Below are 18,072 nucleotides of genomic sequence, written 5' to 3'. Positions count from 1 at the left end.
CTTCATACTTGCCCCTCTTTCCAAAACTCTTGCATTTACCTCCCTAACAACCCCATCCATAAACAAATTAAACAACCATGGAGACATCACACACCCCTGCCGCAAACCTACATTCACTGAGAACCAATCACTTTCCTCTCTTCCTACACGTACACATGCCTTACATCCTCGATAAAAACTTTTCACTGCTTCTAACAACTTTCCTCCCACACCATATATTCTTAATACCTTCCACAGAGCATCTCTATCAACTCTATCATATGCCTTCTCCAGATCCATAAATGCTACATACAAATCCATTTGCTTTTCTAAGTATTTCTCACATACATTCTTCAAAGCAAACACCTGATCCACACATCCTCTACCACTTCTGAAACCACACTGCTCTTCCCCAATCTGATGCTCTGTACATGCCTTCACCCTCTCAATTAATACCCTCCCATATAATTTACCAGGAATACTCAACAAACTTATACCTCTGTAATTTGAGCACTCACTCTTATCCCCTTTGCCTTTGTACAATGGCACTATGCACGCATTCCGCCAATCCTCAGGCACCTCACCATGAGTCATACATACATTAAATAACCTTACCAACCAGTCAACAATACAGTCACCCCCTTTTTTAATAAATTCCTCTGCAATACCATCCAAACCCGCTGCCTTGCCGGCTTTCATCTTCCGCAAAGCTTTCACTACCTCTTCTCTGTTTACCAAATCATTTTCCCTAACCCTCTCACTTTGCACACCACCTCGACCAAAACACCCTATATCTGCCACTCTATCATCAAACACATTCAACAAACCTTCGAAATACTCACTCCATCTCTTCTCACATCACCACTACTTGTTATCACCTCCCTATTTGCGCCCTTCACTGAAGTTCCCATTTGCTCCCTTGTCTTACGCACTTTATTTACCTCCTTCCAGAACATCTTTTTATTCTCCCTAAAATTTAATGATACTCTCTCACCCCATCTCTCATTTGCCCTTTTTTTCACCTCTTGCACCTTTCTCTTGACCTCCTGTCTCTTTCTTTTATACATCTCCCACTCAATTGCATTTTTTCCCTGCAGAAATCGTCCAAATGCCTCTCTCTTCTCTTTCACTAATACTCTTACTTCTTCATCCCACCACTCACTACCCTTTCTAATCAACCCACCTCCCACTCTTCTCATGCCACAAGCATCTTTTGCGCAATCCATCACTGATTCCCTAAATACATCCCATTCCTCCCCCACTCCCCTTACTTCCATTGTTCTCACCTTTTTCCATTCTGTACTCAGTCTCTCCTGGTACTTCCTCACACAGGTCTCCTTCTCAAGCTCACTTACTCTCACCACCCTCTTCACCCCAACATTCACTCTTCTTTTCTGAAAACCCATACAAATCTTCACCTTAGCCTCCACAAGATAATGATCAGACATCCCTCCAGTTGCACCTCTCAGCACATTAACATCCAAAAGTCTCTCTTTCGCACGCCTGTCAATTAACACGTAATCCAATAACGCTCTCTGGCCATCTCTCCTACTTACATAAGTATACTTATGTATATCTCGCTTTTTAAACCAGGTATTCCCAATCACCAGTCCTTTTTCAGCACATAAATCTACAAGCTCTTCACCATTTCCATTTACAACTCTGAACACCCCATGTATACCAATTATTCCCTCAACTGCCACATTACTCACCTTTGCATTCAAATCACCCATCACTATATATATATATATATATATATATATATATATATCGTAGAAGGTGACTAAAAGGGAAAGGAGCAGGGTGCTGGAAATCCTCCCCTCATTTTTTTTTCTAATTTTCCAAAAGAAGGAACAGAGATGGGGGCGAGTTGAGGATATTCCCTTAAAGGCCCAGTCCTCTGTTCTTAACGCTATCTCGCTAACGCGGGAAATGATCAAATAGTATGAAAACAAAAGTATATATATGTATATATCCCCCCTGGGGATGGGGGAGAAAGAATACTTCCCACGTATTCCCTGCGTGTCGTAGAAGGCGACTAAAAGGGGAGGGAGCGGGGGGCTGGAAATCCTCCCCTCTCGTTTTTTTTTTTAATTTTCCAAAAGAAGGAACAGAGAATTGGGCCAGGTGAGGGTATTCCCTCAAGGCCCAGTCCTCTGTTCTTAACGCTACCTCGCTAATGCGGGAAATGGCGAATAGTTTGAAAGAAAAAAATGTATACGTTGAAATGTATAGGTATGTATATGTGCATGTGTGAACGTGTATGTACATACATATATGTGTGGGTGGTTTGGGCCATTCTTTCGTCTGTTTCTTTGCGCTACCTCGGTAACACAGGAGACAGCGAGAAAGTATAATGATTATAAATCAATGATGATAATAATAATGATAATGATGTACTTGGGGTGTTCAGTATTGTAAGTGGAAATGGTGAAGAGCTTGTAGATTTGTTTGCTGAAAAAGGACTGGTGATTGGGAATATCTGGTTTAAAAAGTATACGTATGTAAGTAGGAGAAATGGCCAGAGAGTGTTATTGGATTACGTGTTAATTGAAAAGCGCGTAAAAGAGAGACTTTTAACTGTTAATGTGCTGAGAGGTGCAACATTATCTTGTGGAGGCAAAGGTGAAGATTTGTTGAGGTTTTCAGAAAAGAAGAGAGAATGTTGGGGTGGAGAGAGTGTTGAGAGTAAGTGAGCTTGGGAAGGAGACTTGTGTGAGGAAGTATCCGGAGAGACTGAGTGCAGAATGGAAAAAGGTGAGAGCAAAGGACGTAAGGAGATTGGGGGGATGAATGGGATGTATTTAGGGAAGAATTGATGGCTTGTGCAACAGATGCTTGTGGCATGAGAAGTGTGGGAGATGGGCAGATTAGAAAGGGGGGTGAGTGGTGGGATGAAGAAGTAAGATTATTAGTGAAAGAGAAGAGAGAGTCATTTTTTGGACAATTTTTGCAGGGAAATGATGCAAATGAGTGGGAGATATATAAAAGAAAGAGGAAGGAGGTCAAGAGAATGGTGCAAGAGGTGAAAAAGAGGGCAGATGAGAGTTGGGGTGAGAGAGTATCATTAAATTTTAGGGAGAATAAAAAGATGTTTTGGAAGGAGGTACATAAAGTGCATAAGACAAGAGAACAAATGGGAACATCGGTAAAAGGGGCTAATGGGGAGGTAATAAGTAGAGGTGATGTGAGAAGGAGATGGAGTGAGTATTTTCAAGTTTTGTTGAATGTGTTAGATGATAGAGTGGCAGATATATGGTGTTTTGGTCGAGGTGGTGTGCAGAGTGAGAGGGTTAGGGAGGATGATTTGTTAAATAGAGAAGAGGCGGCGGGTTTGGATGGTATTGCAGTGGAATTTGTCATAAAAGGGGGTGACTGTGTTGTTGACTGGTTGGTAAGGATATTTGATGTATGTATGGTTCATGGCGAAGTGCCTGAGGATTGGCGGAATGCATGCATAGTGCCATTGTACGAAGGCAAAGGAGATAAAGGTGAATTTGTTGAGTATTCCTGGGAAATTATATTGGAGGGTATTGATTGAGAGGGTGAAGGCATGTACAGAGCATCAGACTGGGGAAGAGCAGTGTGGTTTCAGAAGTGGTAGAGGATGTGTGGATCAGATGTTTGCTTTGAAAAATGTATGTGAGAAATACTTAGAAAAACAAATGGATTTGTATGTAGCATTTATGGATCTGGAGAAGGCATATGATAGAGTTGATAGAGATGCTCTATGGAAGGTATTAAGAACATATGGTGTGGAAGGCAAGTTGCTAGAAGCAGTGAAAAGTTTTTATCGAGGATGTAAGGCATGTGTACGAGTAGGAAGAGAGGAAAGTGATTGGTTCTCTGTGAATGTCGGTTTGTGGCAAGTGTGTGTGATGTCTCCATGGTTGTTTAATTTGTTTATGGATGGGGTTGTTAGGGAGGTGAATGCAAGAGTTTTGGAAAGAGGGGCAAGTATGAAGTCTGTTGTGGATGAGAGAGCATGGGAAGTGAGTCAGTTGTTGTTCGCTGATGATACAGGGCTGGTGGCTGATTCGTGTGAGAAACTGTAGAAGCTTGTGATTTAGTTTGTTAAGGAGTGTGAAAGAAGAAAGCTGAGAACAAATGTGAATAAGAGCAAGGCTATTAGGGACCAGTCAATTGGGAGGTAAGTTTGAATGGAGAAAAACTGGAGGAAGTGAAGTGTTTTAGATGTCTGTGAGTGGATTTGGCAGCGGATGGAACCATGAAGGCGAAAGTGAGTCACAAGGTCGAGAACATTATCTTGGAAAGCAAAAATGGGTATGTTTTAAGGAATAATGGTTCCAACACTGTTATATGGTTGTGAGGCGTGGGCTATAGATAGGGTTGTGCGGAGGAGGCTGGATGTGTTAGAAATGAGGTGTTTGAGGACAATATGTGGTGTAAGGTGGTTTGATCAAGTAAGTAATGAAAGGGTAAGAGAGATGTGTGATAATAAAAAGAGTATGGTTGGGAGAGTGGAAAAACGTGTTTTGAAGTGGTTTGTTCAGATGGAAAGAATGAGTAAGGAAAGATTGACAAAGAGGATATGTTTGTTAGAGGTGGAGGGAACGAGGGGAAGTGGGAGACCAAATTGAAGGTGGAAGGATGGAAAGAAAAAGATTTTGAGTGATCGGGGCCTCAACATGCAGGAGGGTGGAAGGCGTGCAAGGAATAAAGTGAATTGGAACGATGTGGTATATCGAGGTCGATGTGCCGTCAGTGGATTGAATCAGGGTATGTGAAGCATCTGGGTCAAACCATGGAAAGTTTTGTGGGTCCTGGAAGTGGAAAGGGAGCTGTGATTTCGGTGCATTATGCATGACAGCTAGAGACTGAGTGTAAACGAATGTGGCCTTTGTTGTCTTTTCCTAGCACTACCTCGCGCGCATTTGGGGTAGGGGGTTTCCATTTCATGTGTGGCGGGGTGGTGACAGGAATGAATAAAGGCAGCAAGTATGAATTATGTACATGTGTATATATGTATATGTCTGGGGATAGGGGGGAAAGAGTGCTTCCCATGCATTCCTCACATGTTGTAAAAGGTGACTTAAGGGGATGGGAGCGGGGGGCTAGAAACCCTCCACTCCTTGTATTTTGACTTTCTAAAAGGGGAAACAGAAGAAGGAGTCATGTAAGGGGTGCTCATCCTCCTCGAAGGCTCAGATTGGGGTGTCTAAATGTGTGTGGATGTAACCAAGATGAGAAAAAAGGAGAGATAGGTAGTAAATTTGAGGGAAGGAACTTGGATGTTCTGGTTCTGAGTGAAATGAAGCTCAAGTGCAAAGGGGAAGAGTGGTTTGGGAATGTCTTGGGAGTAAAGCCAAGGGTTGGTGAGAGGACAAGAGCAAGGGAAGGAGTAGCACTACTCCTGAAACAGGAGTGGTGGGAGTATGGGATAGAGTGTAAGAAAGTAAATTCTAGATTGATATGGGTAAAACTGAAAGTGGATGGAGAGAGATGGGTGATTGTTGGTGCAGATGCACCTGGGCATGAGAAGAAAGATCATGAGAGGCAAGTGTTTTGGGAGCAGCTGAGTGAGTGTTTTATTAGATGCACGAGACTGGGTTATAGTAATGGGTGATTTGAATGCCAAGGTAATGTGGCAGTTGAGGGAATAATAGGTGTAAATGGGGTGTTCAGTGTTGTAATGGAAATGGTGAAGAGCTTGTAGATTTATGTGCTGAAAAAGGACTGGTGATTGGGAATACCTGGTTTAAAAAAAGATATACATAAGTATGTGTATGTAAGTAGGAGAGATGGCCAGAGAGCGTTATTGGATTATGTGTTAATTGATAGGTGTGTGAGAGACTTTTGGATGTTAATGTGCTGAGAGGTACAACTGGAGGGATGTCTGATCATTATCTTGTTGAGGTGAAGGTGAAGATTTGTAGAGGTTTTCAGAAAAGAGGAGAGAATGTTGGGGTGAAGAGAGTGGTGAGAGTAAGTGAGCTTGGGAAGGAGACTTGTGTGAGGAAGTTCCAGGAGAGACTGAGTATGGAGTGGAAAAAGTTGAGAACAAAGGACTTAAGGGGAGTGGGGGAGGAATGGGATGTATTTAGGGAAGCAGTGATGGCTTGCACAAAAGATGCTTGTGGCATGAGAAGTGTGGGAGGTAGGCAGGTTAGAAAGGCTAGTGAGTGGTGGGATAAAGAAATAAGAGTATTAGTGAAAGAGAAGAGAGAGGCATTTGGACGATTTTTGCAGGGAAAAATGCAAATGACTGGGAGATGTATGAAAGAAAGAGGTAGGAGGTCAAGAGAAAGGTACAAGAGGTGAAAAAGAGGGCAATTGAGAGTTGGGGTGAAAGAGTATCATTAAATTTTAGGGAGAATAAAAAGATGTTTTGGAAGGAGGTAAATAAAGTGCCTAGGACAAGGGAAGAAATGGGAATATCAATGAAGGGGGCTAATGGGGAGGTGATAAAAGAAGTGGTGATGTGAGAAGGAGATGGAGTGAGTATTTTGAAGGTTTGTTGAATGTGTTTGATGATAGAGTGACAGATATTGGGTGTTTTGGTCGAGGTGGTGTGCACAGTGAGAGAGTTAGGGAGAATGATTTGGTAAACAGAGAGGAGGTAGTAATAGCTTTGCGGAAGATGAAAGCCAGCAAGGCAGCAGGTTTGGATGGTTTTGCAGTGGAACTTATTAAAAAAGGAGGTGACTGTGTTGTTGACTGGTTGGTAAGGTTATTTAATGGGTGTATGACTCGTGGTGAGGTGCTTGAGTATTGATGAAATGCTTGCATAGTGCCATTGTACAATGGCAAAGGGGATAAAGGTGAGTGCTTAAATTACAGAGGTATAAGTTTGCTGAGTATTTCTGGTAAATTATATGGTAGGGTATTGAATGAGAGGGTGAACGCATGTACAGAGCATCACAGTGGGGAAGAGCAGTGTGGTTTCAGAAGTGGTAGAGAATGTTTGGATCAGGTGTTTGCTTTGAAGAATTTTTCTTTTTTTCTTTCAAACTATTCGCCATTTCCCGCATTAGTGAGGTAGTGTTAAGAACAGAGAACTGGGCCTTTGAGGGAATATCCTCACCTGGCCCCCTTCTCTGTTCCTTCTTTTGGAAAATTAAAAAAAATAATGAGAGGGGAGGATTTCCAGCCCCCCGCTCCCTCCCCTTTTATGATTTTATGATTTGGGAGGCAAGTTGTCAGAAGCGGTTAAAAGTTATTATTGAGGATGTAGGGCATGTGTACGATTAGGAAGAGAGGAAAGTGATTGGTTCTCAGTGAATGTCGGTTTGCGGCAGGGGTGCGTGATGTTTCCATGGTTGTTTAATTTGTTTATGGATGGGGTTGTTAGGGAGGTGAATGCAAGAGTTTTGGAAAGAGGTGCAAGTATGCAGTCTGTTGTGGATGAGAGAGCTTGAGAAGTGAGACAGTAATTGTTCACTGATGATACAGTGCTGGTGGCTGATTCGGGTAAGAAACTGCAGAAACTGGTGACTGAGTTTGGTAAAGTGTGTGAAAGAAGAAAGCTGAGAATAAATGTGAATAAGAGCGAGGTTATTAGGTACAGTAGGGTTGAGGGACAAGTCAATTGGGAGGTAAGTTTGAATGGAGAAAAACTGGAGGAAGTGAAGTGTTTTAGATGTCTGGGAGTGGATTTGGCAGTGGATGGAACCACAGAAGCAGAAGTTAGTCATACAGTGGGGGAGGGGGCAAAAGTTCTGGGACCGTTGAAAAATGTTTGGAAGGCGAGAACATTATTTTGGAAAGCAGAAATGGGTATGTTTGAAGGAATAGTGGTTCCGATATTGTTATATGGTTGTGAGGCATGGGCTATAGGTAGAGTTGTGCGGAGGAGGGTAGATGTGCTGGAAATGAGATGTTTTAAGACAATATGTGGTGTGAGGTGGTTTGACCGAGTAAGTAATGAAAGGGTAAGAGAGATGTGTGGTAATAAAAAGAATGTAGTTGAGAGAGCAGAAGAGGGTGTTTTGAAATGGTTTGGTCACAAGGAGAGAAAGAGTGAGGAAAGATTGACAAAGAGGATGTATTTGTCAGAGGTGGAGGGAACGAGAAGTGGGAGACCAAATTGGAGGTGGAAAGATGGAGTGAAAAAATTTTGAGCGATTGGGTCCTAAACATGCAGGAGGGTGAAAGGCGTGCAAAGAATCAAGTGAATTTGAACGATGTGGTATACCGAGGTTGACATGCTGTCAGTGGATTGAACCAGGGCATGTGAAGCGTCTGGGGTAAACCATAGAAAGTTTTGTGAGGCCTGGATGTGGAAAGGAAGCTGTGGTTTCGGTGCATTATACATGACAGCTAGAGACTGAGTGTGAACAAATATGGCCTTTGTTGTCTTTTCCTAGTGCTACCTCGTGCACATGCGGGGGAGGGGGTTGTCATTTCATGTGTGGTGGAGTGGCGATGGGAATGAATAAGGGCAGACAGTTTGAATTATGTACATGTTTATATATGTATATGTCTGTGTGTATGTATACGTTGAGATGTATAGGTATGTATATGTGTGTGTGTGGACGTGTATGTATATACATGTATATGTGGGTGGGTTGGGCCATTTCTTTCGTCTGTTTCCTTGTTCTACCTCGCTAATGCAGGAGACAGCAACAAAGTATAATAATAATAATGATATTAATAATAATGATATTAATAATAATAGTAATATTGGTTTCAGAAGTGGTAAGGGATGTGTGGATCAGGTGTTTGCTTTGAAGAATGTATGTGAGAAATACTTAGAAAACCAAATGGATTTGTATGTAGCATTTATGGATCTGGAAAAGGCATATGATAGAGTTGATAGAGATGCTCTGTGGAAGGTATTAAGAATATATGGTGTGGGGGGCAAGTTGTTAGAAGCAGTGAAAAGTTTTTATCGAGGATGTAAGCCATGTGTACGTGTAGGAAGAGAGGAAAGTGATTGGCTCGCAGTGAATGTAAGTTTGCGGCAGGGGTGTGTGATGTCTCCATGGTTGTTTAATTTGTTTATGGATGGGGTTGTTAGGGAGGTGAATGCAAGAGTTTTGGAAAGAGGGGCAAGTATGCAGTCTGTGCGGATGAGAGAGCTTGGGAAGTGAGTCAGTTGTTGTTCGCTGATGATACAGCGCTGGTGGCTGATTCATGTAAGAAACTGCAGAAGCTGGTGACTGAGTTTGGTAAAGTGTGTAAAAGAAGAAAGTTAAGAGTAAATGTGAATAAGAGCAAGGTTATTAGGTACAGTAGGGTTGAGGGTCAAGTCAATTGGGAGGCAAGTTTGAATGGGGAAAAACTGGAGGAAGTAAAGTGTTTTAGATATCTGGGAGTGGATCTGGCAGTGGATGGAACCATGGAAGCGGAAGTGAATCATAGGGTGGGGGAGGGGGGCGAAAATCCTGGGAGCCTTGAAGAATGTGTGGAAGTCGAGAACATTGTCTCGGAAAGCAAAAATGGGTATGTTTGAAGGAATAGTGGTTCCAACAATGTTGTATGATTGCGAGGCGTGGGCTATGGATAGAGTTGTGCGCAGGAGGGTGGATGTGCTGGAAATGAGATGTTTGAGGACAATATGTGGTGTGAGGTGGTTTGATCGAGTAAGTAATGTAAGGGTAAGAGAGTTGTGTGGAAATAAAAAAAGCATGGTTGAGAGAGCAGAAGAGGGTGTTTTGAAATGGTTTGGGCACATGGAGAAAATGAGTGAGGAAAGATTGACCAAGAGGATATATGTGTCGGAGGTGGAGGGAACGAGGGGAAGTGGGAGACCAAATTGGAGGTGGAAAGATGGATTGAAAAAGATTTTGAGTGATCGGGGCCTGAACATGCAGGAGGGTGAAAGGCGGGCAAGGAATAGAGTGAATTGGATCGATGTGGTATACTTGGGTCGACGTGCTGTCAGTGGATTGAATCAGGGCATGTGGAGCGTCTGGGGTAAACCATGGAAAGTTCTGTGGGGCCTGGATGCGGAAAGGGAGCTGTGGTTTTGGGCGTTATTGCATGACAGCTAGAGACTGAGTGTGAACGAATGGGGCCTATGTTGTCTTTTCCTAGTGCTACCTCGCACACATGGGGGGGGGGGATGTTATTCCATGTGTGGCGAGGTGGCGATGGGAATGAATAAAGGCAGACAGTGTGAATTGTGTGCATGTGTATATATATAGGTGTCTGTGTGTGTATATATATGTGTACATTGAGATGTATGGGTATGTATATTTGCGTGTGTGGACGTGTATGTATATACATGTGTATGAGGGTGGGTTGGGCCATTTCTTTCGTCTGTTTCCTTGTGCTACCTCGCAAACGCGGGAGACAGCGACAAAGCAAAATAAATATAAATAAATAAATAAAAATGATAATATTTATTGTATGTGTGAATCATGGCAAAGTGCCTGAGGATTGGCGGAATGCATGAATAGTTCCATTGTACAAAGGCAAAGGGGATAAAGGTGAGTGCTTAAACTAGAGGCATAAGTTTATTGAGTATTCCTTGAAATTATATGAGAAGATATTGATTGAGAGGGTGAAGGCATGTACAGAGCATCAGATTTGGGAACAGCATTGTGGTTTCAGAAGCGGTAAAGGATGTGTCAATCAGGTGTTTGCTTTGAAGAGTTTATATGAAAAATATTCAGAAAAACAGATGGATTTGTATGTAGTATTTATGGATCTGGAGAAGGCATATGATAGGGTTGATAGATAGAGATGCTTTGTGGAAGTTTTTAAGAGTATATGGTATGGGAGGTGAGTTGCTAGAAGTAGTGAAAAGTTTTTCCCAAGGATGTAAGGCATGTGTACGAGTAGAAAGAGAGGAGAGTGATTGGTTCCCAGTGAATGTCAGTTTGCAGCAGGGGTGGGTGATGACCCCATGGTTGTTAATTTGTTTATGGATAGGGTGGTTAGGGAAGTGAATGCAAGAGTTTTAGAAAGAGGAGCAAGTATGCAGTCTGTTGTGGATGAGAGGGCATGGGAAGTGAGTCAGTTATTGTTTTCCGATGATACAGTTCTAGTGGCTGATTTGGATGAGGAACTGCAGAGGTTTGTGACTTAGTTTGGAAAAGTGTGTGAAAGGAGAAAGTTGATAGTAAATGTGTATAAGAGCAAGGCTATTAGGTACAGTAGGGTTAAGGGACAAGTTGATTGGGAGGTAAGTTTGAATGGAGAAAAATTAGAGGAAGTGAAGTGTTTTTGATATATAGGAGTGGACTTAGCAGCAGATGGAACCATGGAAGATGAAGTATGTCACAGGGTGGGGGAGGGGAGAAAGTTCTGGGAGCAATGAAGAATGTGTGGAAGGAGAGAACATTTATCTCGGAGAGCAAAAATGGGTATGTTTGAAGGAATAGTAGTTCCAACAATATTATATGGTTGCAAGGTATGATATGAAGGAGGGTGGATGAGTTGGAAATTAAATGTTTGAGGATGATATGTGGCGTGAGGTGGTTTGATCAATTACATAATGAAAGGATAAGAGAGTTTGGTTATTAAGCAGAAGAGGGTGTGTTGAATTGGTTCGGGGATATGGAGAGAATGAGTGAGTAAAGATTGACAAAGAGGATATATGGGTCAGAGGTTAAGGGAACAAGGAGAAGCAGGAGACCAAACTGGAGGTGGAAGGATGGAGTGAAAAAGATTATGAGCAGTCGGGGCCTGAACATATAGGAGGGTGATAGGCGTGCAAGGAATAGTGTGCATTGAAAATATGTGTTATACCTGGGTCAACATGCTGTCAGTGGACTGAGCCAGGGCATGTGAAGTGTTTGGAGTAAACCATGGAAAGGTCCATGGGGCCTGGATGTGGATAGGGAGCTGTGGTTTCGGTGCATTACATATGACAGCTAGAGACTAAGTGTGAACGAATTTGGCCTTTTTTGTTTGTTTTCCTGGCGCTCCCTTGCTGAAGTTGGGGGTAGCGATGCTATTTCCTGTGCGGCATGGTAATGAGAGGAACAGATGAAGGCAAGCAAGTATGATTATGTTCATTTGTATATATGTATATGTTTGTGTATGTATATTTATGCATATGTGCATGTATGGGTGTTTATGTATATATGTGTGTTAATTGGATGGCCTTGAATAGGGCCTCAGCTTCCTGTCCAGTCTTAGCTAACATAGAAAAAGTTAGCATGTAGGGGAGGAATGATGGTTGAGTGGTGACCCTCACAGTCAATAAATGTTTAGATTAGTAGATACGTGTGATCACGTCAGTATGTAAGTATGATGGGCAGGAGTGATAAGTAAGTCGCAACCATAACAGTCAGTCAATGTGTAGGGGAAAAGTGATAAGTGAATGATGACCATGATTGTCAGTCCATGTGTAGGGAGGCAATGAGTAGTGACAGTTTACTGTCAGTTAGTGTGTGGGGAATGAGTGAGCGGTGGCATTTTGCTGTCAGTAAGTGTGTAAGGGAGGAGTGAATGGTAACCGTGACATTCAGTCAGTGTGTTGGGAAGGAGTGATGAGTGAGTGGTGACCATAACTGTCAGTTAGTTAGTGGGTAGGGAGGAGTGATGAGTGAGTGTTGACCATGACACTGAGTCACAGTATAGGGGAAAAGTGATGAGCAAGTGGTGACCATGACAGTTAGTCATTATATATGGGAGTCAGTGATGACTATGACAGTCACTATGTGTGTGTGTGTGTGGAAGGCATCTGGTGTGACCATGACAGTCAATCAGTGTAGTGAGGAGGAGTGATGAGTAAATGGCAACCAGGGTGGTAAGTGTGTAGGGGAAGAGTGATAAGTGAGTGGTGATCATGACAGTCAGTCAGTGTGCATGGGAGAAGTGAGTGGTGACTAAGATTGTTTTGACATTTCAGATAGTGTAATCAGAAGGGTCAAGTTAAGCAGTTGTTGATAGAAGACATATTTTAATCCGTAGCATGACTCTCTGTTTTATGTTGCAGCTGCAGTCTATGTAGGCTTATGAAGTATATATCCCTCAGAAGATTATTTTTTCTCTCTTTCTTAGGAAATACAAGTCAGTTTTTACAGCAGTTAGTTTGTATAATGTCACCATGTAATTGGAAATGTTATTTTCCAGGAATATGAAGAGCAGAAGACACCTGAGGCAAAGATTGTGAAAGACTTTGATAAGTTTGATATGATCTTACAAGCTTATGAATATGAGACAGATCAGAATCGAATGGGAACACTAGAAGAATTTTTCAAATCAACTGAAGGGTCATTTACACATTCCAAAGTCAAGAAATGGGTTCAAGAATTGTATGTGCAAAGAAGTCAGACCCTAGATGGAAAGATCGAAAGTTCATAATATAGTGAGTGACTTACCTTCATTGATTGACTGATATATCATATTCAGTGTCTCATGATTTATCATTAGCTGGAGTTTATTTCCTTTCAAACAGCAATTGAATTTCACCTTTTTTAGTGTCCTGTGCTTGCCTCTTACCCAGTCACATTGTCACTAACCTGGGTAGTTTTGTTAGTTAAAAGTGTAATAGTTTAGAGACTGTAATAGTCTAGAGATTGTAATAGTTTGGAGACTAAGATAGTATAGGAACTGAAATGATAATGACTTGGAGACTGTAATAGTCTAGGGGCTGAAATATTCTGAAGACTGTAATAGTTTAGGGACTGTAGTAGTCCAGAGACTGTAACAGTCTAGGGACTAGAAATACAAAATTAATTAAAAGTTTGCATGTGTATTGGTCTGTAACAAAATTTTACCCAGCAATAAAACCAGAGTATAACTTCCTCTCTTTTGCAGAATAAATATCATTTTATTTTACAAGATAATTACTTTATCGAGGATGTAAGGCATGTGTACGTGTAGGAAGAGAGGAAAGTGATTGGTTCTCAGTGAATGTAGGTTTGCGGCAGGGGTGTGTGATGTCTCCATGGTTGTTTAATTTGTTTATGGATGGGGTTGTTAGGGAGGTAAATGCAAGAGTCCTGGAAAGAGGGGCAAGTATGAAGTCTGTTGGGGATGAGAGAGCTTGGGAAGTGAGTCAGTTGTTGTTCGCTGATGATACAGCGCTGGTGGCTGATTCATGTGAGAAACTGCAGAAGCTGGTGACTGAGTTTGGTAAAGTGTGTGGAAGAAGAAAGTTAAGAGTAAATGTGAATAAGAGCAAGGTTATTAGGTACAGTAGGGTTGAGGGTCAAGTCAATTGGGAGGTGAGTTTGAATGGAGAAAAACTGGAGGAAGTGAAGTGTTTTAGATATCTGGGAGTGGATCTGTCAGCGGATGGAACCATGGAAGCGGAAGTGGATCATAGGGTGGGGGAGGGGGCGAAAATTTTGGGAGCCTTGAAAAATGTGTGGAAGTCGAGAACATTATCTCGGAAAGCAAAAATGGGTATGTTTGAAGGAATAGTGGTTCCAACAATGTTGTATGGTTGCGAGGCGTGGGCTATGGATAGAGTTGTGCGCAGGAGGATGGATGTGCTGGAAATGAGATGTTTGAGGACAATGTGTGGTGTGAGGTGGTTTGATCGAGTAAGTAACGTAAGGGTAAGAGAGATGTGTGGAAATAAAAAGAGCGTGGTTGAGAGAGCAGAAGAGGGTGTTTTGAAATGGTTTGGGCACATGGAGAGAATGAGTGAGGAAAGATTGACCAAGAGGATATATGTGTCGGAGGTGGAGGGAACGAGGAGAAGAGGGAGACCAAATTGGAGGTGGAAAGATGGAGTGAAAAAGATTTTGTGTGATCGGGGCCTGAACATGCAGGAGGGTGAAAGGAGGGCAAGGAATAGAGTGAATTGGAGCGATGTGGTATACAGGGTTTGACGTGCTGTCAGTGGATTGAATCAAGGCATGTGAAGCGTCTGGGGTAAACCATGGAAAGCTGTGTAGGTATGTATATTTGCGTGTGTGGACGTGTGTATGTACATGTGTATGGGGGGGGGGTTGGGCCATTTCTTTCGTCTGTTTCCTTGCGCTACCTCGCAAACGCGGGAGACAGCGACAAAGTATAAAAAAAAAAAAAAAAAAAAAAAAAAAAAAAAAAAAATTACTTTATCATATCTAAAGGTGTTCTTCTTTTTCTCATTTCCATACTGTGGTTGTCCGCACTTACTGATAAGCATTCTTCACATTTGGATCTGTATATTTATTGCCATTGACTCGATCAGTTTTGATGCTGTTGTATATAAGGCAGCATCCAGTGTTGATGTTGCTCATCTTAGTGTGTGCTTTGCATAATGATGATAGTTGAATATTTCTTGCTCATTTGCTTTCTACACCAAATAAATATTTTATTGTATTTGATTACCATTTCCTGAGTAAGTGAGATAGCATCAGGAACAGAGGAAGAAATGGTCTTGTTTGGTTACATCCATTCTGTACGTGTAATGTATAATACATCAAAACCACAGTTCCCTATCTACAACTATGCCCCGCAGAAATTTCCGTGGTTTCCTATGGCTGCTTCACATGCCCTGGTTCAATTCATAAACAGCACCTGCTCCATTTCACTTTATCCTTTGCACACCTAACTCCCTGTTGCATGTTGAGCCCCCAACTACTCAAAACTATTCATTTAATCATTCCATCTCCAATTTGGTATTCCCCTTTCTCCTTGTCCCGTCCTCCTGTGACACATATGCCCTTTTTGTCAACCTTTCCTCACTCATTCTCTTCATATTTCCAGATCAATTTAACAAAAACCCTTTTCTAATCTTTAGGCTATACTCTTCTTATTGCCACACCTCTCTCTTACCCCACCATTTCTTAGTCAGTCCAACTCATCCGCCCCTCCCATATAATCTCATTTGTGGCCCAGTTCCTCTCATTCATACAACAATATTGGATTGAATGTACCTTCAAGTATGCCCTTCTTTGCCCTCCTAGATAGTGACCTCTCTTTCCACACTTTCTACATTGCTCTTAGCACCTTTACTTCCTTCCCCAGCCTAAATCTCACTTCAGCTCACATAGTTCCATTCACTGTAATGTCCACTCCCAGTTATCAAAAACATTTCACTTCCTCAAATTTTCTTTTTCATTCAAACTTGCATCCCAACTAACTTGTCTCCCTATCCAGCTAAACCTAATAACCTTGCTTTTATTCACATTTACTTTCAACTTTCTCCTTTTACACAGTCTCCCAAACTCAGACATCAGCTTCTGCAGCTACCAGCACTTTGTCATCTGCAAACAATGGCTGACGTACCTTCTACTTGCCCCTCTCTTCAAGACCTCTGCATTCAGCTCTCTCACCACCCCATCCATAAACAGATTAAACAGCCATGTTGTTAACAAGCACCCATGCTGAACACCCTCCTCACTTGGAACCACTTATCCTCCTCTTTACCTACTCACACACATGCTTTACACTCTTGATAAAAACTTCTCACCACTTCTGATACCTTTCCTTCCACCCCACATATTCACTAGTGAAAATTGCTTGTTATAGATTGATATTCATGTGTTTCAGTTTTTCATGTTTTCATGTATCCTATCTATTTTTCTTAAAACTTTTTTCTGCTCTCCATTTCCATACCTTGTAATGTAAAATAACCAACTTTTCTGATCAAAACATAATTTTTCTTTTTATATTAATTTTCATTCCCTCAGAATGTCAGTTTATATAATATCACCAGTTAATGTATTAAGTAAAACCTACCCATGTCCTTCCCCTCCCCACACCCCATCCCACACTGTCTGATAGCCAATCATCACATCAAAACATCTGTTGTACAAGTCTTTGTTAATTTGGTTGTCAAATGAATTTAGAACTTGCTAATTGCTCATAGAAGTAAGTTGTATAAAGGAAATATAAAGATAAACAGGAAAAGACAGAATTATGTGAGGTTCTAGAAAGATAACTGGATGACCAAGAAGGTTAGTGCATGAATATGACTGTAGAAGACAGACAAGTACAGATTGGAGAAGGAACACCATCATGGTACTATTTGTGTGGTTATAGCTTTAAAAGACACTACAGTACCATACAGGTTGGAGAAGGAACACCACTATGGTACACTTTACCATATGTAATTATCAATTTAGAATATGTAATTGCTTAGTTTTTATCTGTATTGTATGTAGTCTTCTGTGCTTACAACTTCAAGTGAGATTGTTGCATTTATGTATTTGATTTAAAGATATGTGAAAAATGAAGGTATGTATGTGTTTTACTAACACTTCTTTCAATGATATATTTTTTTTTTTTTTTTTTTTTTTATACTTTGTCGCTGTCTCCCGCGTTTGCGAGGTAGCGCAAGGAAACAGACGAAAGAAATGGCCCAACCCCCCCCCCCATACACATGTACATGCACACGTCCACACACGCAAATATACATACCTACACAGCTTTCCATGGTTTACCCCAGACGCTTCACATGCCTTGCTTCAATCCACTGACAGCACGTCAACCCCTGTATACCACATGACTCCAATTCACTCTATTTCTTGCCCTCCTTTCACCCTCCTGCATGTTCAGGCCCCGATCACACAAAATCTTTTTCACTCCATCTTTCCACCTCCAATTTGGTCTCCCTCTTCTCCTCGTTCCCTCCACCTCCGACACATATATCCTCTTGGTCAATCTCTCCTCACTCATTCTCTCCATGTGCCCAAACCATTTCAAAACACCCTCTTCTGCTCTCTCAACCACGCTCTTTTTATTTCCACACATCTCTCTTACCCTTACGTTACTTACTCGATCAAACCACCTCACACCACACATTGTCCTCAAACATCTCATTTCCAGCACATCCATCCTCCTGCGCACATCTCTATCCATAGCCCACGCCTCGCAACCATACAACATTGTTGGAACCACTATTCCCTCAAACATACCCATTTTTGCTTTCCGAGATAATGTTCTCGACTTCCACACATTTTTCAAGGCTCCCAAAATTTTCGCCCCCTCCCCCATCCTATGATCCACTTCCGCTTCCATGGTTCCATCCGCTGACAGATCCACTCCCAGATATCTAAAACACTTCACTTCCTCCAGTTTTTCTCCATTCAAACTCACCTCCCAATTGACTTGACCCTCACCCCTACTGTACCTAATAACCTTGCTCTTATTCACATTTACTCTCAACTTTCTTCTTCCACACACTTTACCAAACTCAGTCACCAGCTTCTGCAGTTTCTCACATGAATCAGCCACCAGCGCTGTATCATCAGCGAACAACAACTGACTCACTTCCCAAGCTCTCTCATCCCCAAC

General features: G+C 41.9%; 1 protein-coding gene across 1 annotated transcript in view; it reads left to right on the top strand.

Annotated features, from left to right (window-relative positions):
- The window catches only part of LOC139760190 (5'-deoxynucleotidase HDDC2), a 101,305-nt gene extending 84,289 nt beyond the window's left edge, over positions 1-17,016 (top strand). Inside the window, exon 4 of the mRNA XM_071683125.1 lies at positions 12,970-17,016. Coding sequence (XP_071539226.1) covers positions 12,970-13,200 — 231 coding nt within the window. The 3' untranslated portion in view covers positions 13,201-17,016. The remainder of the gene's footprint in view (positions 1-12,969) is intronic.
- The last annotated feature ends 1,056 nt before the right edge of the window (positions 17,017-18,072 follow it).

The sequence above is a fragment of the Panulirus ornatus genome, chromosome 35 (assembly GCF_036320965.1).
Source record: "Panulirus ornatus isolate Po-2019 chromosome 35, ASM3632096v1, whole genome shotgun sequence".
NCBI classification, from domain to species: Eukaryota; Metazoa; Arthropoda; class Malacostraca; order Decapoda; family Palinuridae; genus Panulirus; species Panulirus ornatus.
The sequence above is the reverse complement of the archived record's forward strand: the minus strand, read 5'-3'. Positions and strand labels throughout refer to the sequence as shown.